This window comes from Marmota marmota, unplaced genomic scaffold (assembly GCF_001458135.2).
Source record: "Marmota marmota marmota unplaced genomic scaffold, marMar, whole genome shotgun sequence".
Classification (NCBI taxonomy): Eukaryota; Metazoa; Chordata; class Mammalia; order Rodentia; family Sciuridae; genus Marmota; species Marmota marmota.
The window spans coordinates 529,234-535,208 of record NW_025999987.1 but is presented as its reverse complement, the minus strand read 5'-3'; the positions used below and the strand labels follow the sequence as shown (position 1 = coordinate 535,208).

Here is a 5,975-nt window from a genome sequence, read left to right as displayed (position 1 = left end):
CCCATGGGGTGGGCGGGGTGGGGTCGTGGCTGATCCCCCGGGGTGGGGGGACACAGGCTCTCACATACTCCAGAGGATTTGGGGCTGTGACGTGGGGCCAGACAGACGCTTCCTCCGCGGGTACAAGCAGTACGCCTATGATGGCAAGGATTACATCTCCCTGAATGAGGACCTGAGCTCCTGGACCTCAGCGGACGCAGCGGCCCGAAACACCCAGCGGAAGTTGGAGGCAGCCGGTGACGCAGAGCACAGCAGGGCCTACCTGGAGGGTACCTGTGTGGAGGAGCTCCTCAGATATCTGGAGAACGGGAAGGAGGCATTGCAGCGCTTAGGTATTAGAGGCTGTGGGACTCCTGCCTGATGTCCTGTAGATCTCTCCACTCTCTTCCCACGAGAAAGGGAGGAGAATAACACTCACACTAGAACACCACCCTGCTCTTCCTCCAGAGGGAAGTGAGTCTGCCAGGTGCTGTACTGAGAGGAACTGAAGGCTGCTTTCTCTCAGGACAAGTAAGGGAGCTGGTCTCTCTCTCCCTGGCTGGTGGGAAAGACAATAAATAACTGAGCACAGTTCCCTTGGCAACAGCCTTGGCATGTATGGTCAGGTCCACTCCAGCCTATTGTCTTTGAGGTGTGACTCCAACTTTTCAACATCTCTCAGCCGCCACCCAGATCAGAACTCTAAGTCCCCATCAGACACCTGAAGCCTCTTACACTGGGTTGTCTTAACAAGATTCTAGAACTTTGCAAGGAATAGGAGATTATGCCAGAAGCTTCAACCCAGACTTGTGTCTAAGTTTTGTGCTCCCTCCCCAACCCAAAATGTGCTGTCCATTCTCCAGATAGTTATGTGAGCACTGCTTCAGTGATCCAGGAGTGGTAATGCAAAAATATCTGAATTTCCCTATTCTTTCCGTCAGACCCCCCAAAGACACATCTGACTCACCACACTAGCCCTGACGGAGATGTCACTCTGAAGTGCTGGGCCCTGGGATTCTACCCTAAGGAGATCACCCTGAACTGGCAACGAGATGGGGAGGACCAGATCCAGGACATGGAACTTGTGGAGACCAGGCCTGCAGGGGATGGAAACTTCCAGAAATGGGCAGCTGTGGTGGTGTCTGCTGGAGAGGAGCAGAGATACACATGCCATGTGCACCATGAGGGGCTGCCTGAGCCCCTCATCCTGAGATGGGGTAAGGAGGGGATGAGGGCCCAGAGCCTGTTGTCAGGAAGCAGGAGACTTTTTCTGGAGATCCTCAGCAGGGTAGGGATTGAGAACTGGGGATGAGGGCCCCTCACCTAATTTCCCTACCTCTCCCAGAGCCACCCTCTCAGCCCATCATGGGAATTGTTGCTGGCCTGGTCCTCCTTGGAGCTGTTATCACTGGAGCTGTGGTCCCTTTTGTCTTGTGGAAGAAGAAAAACACAGGTAGGAAAAGTGCAGGGTCTGAATTTTTGTTCCACTGATGGTTTCAAGTACCTGGTAGAAATGTGCCCTGCCTTGTTCATTGGAAGTAATAGCTACATGTGTCCTTACCCGGCCTGGAATACTGTTTAATCTTTGTAAAACATATAAAAAATAAAAGACAAGTTATGCTTTTGGGGGATGGGGTGGATACCAGGGATGAATGAAGGGGCACTCACCACTGAGCAACATCCCCAGCCTTATTTTGTATTTTATTTAGAGACAGTATCTCACAGAGTTTCTTAGCACTTCACTTATGCTAAGGCTGGCTGTAAACTCATGATCCTCCTGCCTTAGTCTCCTGAGGTGCTGGGATTATAGGCATGGGCCACCACACCCAGCAAATTTATCTTCTTGATTTTTTGTGGTGAAAAGGACCTGATTCCCAACATTTAGAGGCCGGGTGGGAATTTCCTGCTCAGAGCAACCCTCCAGGAGAGAAATTGGTGCCATTCCTATCTATCTACTTTCTTCTTGTCTCCTGATTCTTCCCTACATCTGCAGTCACAGTTCTGGAGACTGTCCCAGTGTCCAGGACTATGGGGCACCTCTAAGACCTGTCTTTAACCTGTTCTGTCACAGGATGTTTTCTTCCCAAAGGAGTAAAAAAAAGGACCTATGCTTCAGCTGCCTGTAAGTACAAAGAATAGTGATCCCCAAGGCCCTTGGGTTAGTGTAGTGGGAAGTGATGGGGGAGCTGATCCATCCCATAATTCCTTCATTATCCACATCTCCTGTGGACTCTGACCAGGTTCTCTTTTTGTTCTGCTCAGGTAATGACAGTGCCCAGGACTCTGATGTGTCTCTCACTGCTTAGACAGGTGAGATCCTGGAGGGCCTAAAGAGAGAGAGGGGTTGGGGAATGGGGAGACTCCTGAGTTACAGGGCCTCTCACAAGGATTTTTGACATTTTCAGTGTTTAATGGGTTGTTCAGAGTGTCTTTATTACAATTGAGTGATCTGAATTTGTTCATAATACTTTCTTTTACAGTGAGAGACAGCTGCCTCTGTGGGACTGAACAATACAGGATTTCTTCAGTTCTCTTCCTGCTTCCTACTGCAATTTCAAGGGGTCCCAACTTTTCTTTGTGCAGCTGGAATGTAACTGTCTATGCGTCTGTATTCCTGTGATAATAATGTGAGAAAATGGAGAGAGGAGAATATCCCACCAAGACCCCTCCCACACTATTCTGTTCTCTTCCTCAATCAACTTTCCTATGGTGCAAATTGGGGCTAAGATGTCTCCATTCCTGATTTAGCCTTTTGTTGCCCTGAGCTGTAGCTGCTTCTTTCCCTATTGAAAAAAATGAATCTGAATATTGATTTCTATTTCAAATTTGTGCCATGAAATATGGTCAATGGGTTAATTAAATGGAAGGGAGTTTCCTAAAATCAGTAGAGAAAATAAAACCTGAAACCTTACAGAATCCATGTGTTTACTGTGCTGAGTCTGCTGTGGGTGGGGACAGGAGAATGATGAAAGCAGCTGAGGATGGACATGGTAGCACCCAGACTGGGCTCAGTCCACCCTGGGCCTTGATGTGGTCACTCCTCAGCTGGATCATCTTCCCTGTACCTTAGTCCTGTCCCTTTGATTGAACCTCATCCCATCAGGACCTGTGATGACAGGGACTCAAGCATTCCCAGGGCTGGTCCTGTCTCCAGGACCATGGGTAGGGAGGTCATCATGCCACAAGGTTAACATAGACTAAGACCTGAGTCTGATCTTCTGCTCCTATCTAATTTTGCTTCTCAGTTTCTACGGAGAATTATCCTTGATTTTGTGATTAAATGGAATTCTAGTCTCATCTCCTCTGGGTTGTCTCTCATCTTGACAGCAGCAGGAGTTTTGGTTTTTTGTCATTTTTTTGTTTTGTTTTGTTTTTCCTGTCATTGTCCCACAAAACCCAGGCCAGTTTCCTGGATTGTATTTTCCATCATTCCTCCAATATTTTTAAGGGAACCATATATGGGAATAGCTGAGAGGAAGAATCTCATGATTTCTTTCATCTTAGATAAAATCCTCTTAGGATTCTAATCTTCCCTATTAGCAGTTTCACTGCCTTTAGCTGTACTAATACTAGCATTTGCTTCATTTCAGATTTCTGGATTGATAACAAAGAGTCTAATACAGGCTTCTAGTTAGTTGGGAAATATGACCCATTAGTCAACGATCATCTTTTCTGAAGATCAAAATGTCCTTAGCTGCTGTGGAGAGCAGGAGGGCTGATGTGGAGGGAGGGAGGGAGGGCAGCACTTGTGAGAAAAGCACAAATGGCTTTGGCCTCAGTGTGAAAAGCCCTTGCCTGCAGATGACACAGCAGCATTTGATCTGAGGCTCCATTAATAAAGACAGTGTCTCTAGAAGAGGGAGGGCTGACACTGATCATTCATTAGCTCTCATTTATTGAAAATTGAGTAGATGGCACACAGTTTATACCTAGTATACATTGGGGAACTGAAAACAAACCCTAAAAGTTCCTCCCTTATGGAGCCTGTGTTCTATAGGAAAAAGGAAGAAGATATACTCTAAGCACAGTAAATAAGGACAGTGTTCATGTTAGGTGGTAAGTATTGCTAGGCAGGTGTCAGAGTGGGTTTGTGGGGACAGAGAAGATGGCTGTTTTACTAGGGGGCTCAGCATGGGACTTATTAGCAAGGTGACATTTGAGGATGGACTTGAAGGACATGAAGGAATTTGTCAAGATGTTTGGAGGAAGATCTTACTAGGCAGGAGGAAGCTCCAAAGCAAATGCACCAGGGCAGGATCCTGTGTGTGTGTTCTGGGAGAGAAAAGATCTGGGATATACTGAGCAGAGTCACTGAGAAGAGTTCAGAGGCACCACCAGTCTCAGAACTATCTGGAGTTTGATGGAAGAATCCTGCATGAGTTAGGCAGTTTTGAGCAAAGACATGGTTCATCTTTCCAAAGCATCAATCGTATGATTGAGTTGAGAACAGAATTGAAATGGGAGGACTAGCAAGGCAGGAGGGAAACTGTAGGGAAATAGTCAGTCCTATGTGGAAAAGCTGGAGTCATACCTCTAAAGTCACTGGATGCAATGGACCTGACAACCTTTCTTGATACCAAGACTTCTGCCAGGGAACTGTGCTCAGTTGTTTATTGTCTTTCCCACCAGCCAGGGAGAGAGAGGCAGGATCCTTTACTCGTCCTGAGAGAAAGCAACCTTCAGTTACTCTATATTACAACATCTGGGAATTCAGGCCAACTCACTTCCTTCTGGTTTGGAACAGGGCCTTGTTCCAGCATGGGTGCCATTCTCCTCCCCTCCTTGTTGGAACTAGTGGAGAGATCTATAGGACATAAGGCAGGTGTCCTGAGGCCGCTCATACCTATGCCCTGCAGCATCTCCTTCCCGTTCTCTGGGTATCTGGCAAGGCACTCCACACAGGTGCCCTCCGCATAGGCCCTCTGGTGCTCTGCGACCCCTGCATCTCCCCCCTTGAGCTAGGTGATCTGAGCCGCCCTGTCAGCTGCTGTCCAGGAGCGCAGGTCCTTGTTCAGGGCGAAGTCATCCACGCCACCTTAAGCGTGCTGCTCATACCCGCGGAAGACGCCCGGGTATGAGCAGCATACATCTGGTACTGTGAGAGCCTGTCCCTGCCCTGGTCACCCGCGTCTCCGCCCCACACACCCTACGGGTTTTTCCTCTAAAATGAAAATGAAACCTGATCACAGTCCCCGCGGGCGTTTTCTGGGTCGAGGGTCTCCGAGGGTCCCTCAGCCTTGGGGTGAAGCTCGGCTTGGGGAATCCCTGTCGACTCAGGACAATCCTTGAGGAATAGGAGCCGTGGCGACCTCCGACAGGGGCCAGGTCATTCACCACCCTCGCTCTGGTTGTAGTAGCCGCCCAGGGTGTTCAAGTCCACTCCCTCCGTAAGTCTGTAGGTCTTCCTTGGCTTTCTGTGTCTCGGTTCCCAATACTCAGGCCCTTCCTGCTCTATCCAAGGCGCTCGGGGCTTCATCCTCGGGGTCTTGGAGTCGCTGTCAAAGAGCACGAGTGTCGTCCACGTAGCCCAAAGAGATTAAACGGGGCTCCCCGCGGCCAGGCCGGGACACCGAGGTGTCGAAATACCTCATGGAGTGAGAGCCTAGGGGAGGGAAGGGACTAAGACCCTCGCGACCCTGCTATCCTCCTCAGGCTCCTCTCCCAGGTCCCAGGTTGACAACGCCAGGAGGAAAGAAGTGGAGTCTAGAGGCGCTAATGGGGCGGTGGGACGCGGGAGGGCAGGACTTAGGGGCGGGAGTGGAGGGTCAGGATGAGCCGCGCCAGGGTGGGGAAGGTCTGGGCCAGGGGCAACAGGGGACATGGCTTCCCCGGATCCTCTGTGCTCAAGGGATGTAGGTCGTTTCCCTCCCGACCTCACACTCACCGGCCCAGGTCCGGGCCAGGGCCAGAGCCCCTGAAGGCAGCAGGAGCAACTTTTGGAGAGTCATTACCCCACTCTGCAGCTCTGGGGCCGGGGACTGGGGGGGGGGGGGGAA

The 5,975-nt window shown here is 50.1% G+C and overlaps 1 protein-coding gene and 1 pseudogene across 4 annotated transcripts in view; one reads left to right on the top strand and one right to left on the bottom strand.

The window, feature by feature from the left end:
• The window catches only part of LOC107160869 (class I histocompatibility antigen, Gogo-OKO alpha chain-like), a 3,863-nt gene extending 968 nt beyond the window's left edge, over nucleotides 1–2,895 (top strand). For 2 of the 4 annotated variants that reach the window (XM_015507479.2, XM_015507478.2), the window contains exons 3-8: nucleotides 57–332; nucleotides 921–1,196; nucleotides 1,325–1,432; nucleotides 2,051–2,101; nucleotides 2,242–2,289; nucleotides 2,460–2,895. In XM_015507479.2, coding sequence (XP_015362965.1) covers nucleotides 57–332; nucleotides 921–1,196; nucleotides 1,325–1,432; nucleotides 2,051–2,101; nucleotides 2,242–2,285 — 755 coding nt within the window. In that variant the 3' untranslated portion in view covers nucleotides 2,286–2,289; nucleotides 2,460–2,895. The remainder of the gene's footprint in view (nucleotides 1–56; nucleotides 333–920; nucleotides 1,197–1,324; nucleotides 1,433–2,050; nucleotides 2,102–2,241; nucleotides 2,290–2,459) is intronic. The other 2 variants (XM_048806050.1, XM_048806049.1) reach the window with 1 other exon arrangement.
• Nucleotides 2,896–5,086: 2,191 nt separating this feature from the next.
• On the bottom strand, nucleotides 5,087–5,927 carry LOC107160870 (annotated as a pseudogene).
• Between the last annotated feature and the right edge of the window lie 48 nt (nucleotides 5,928–5,975).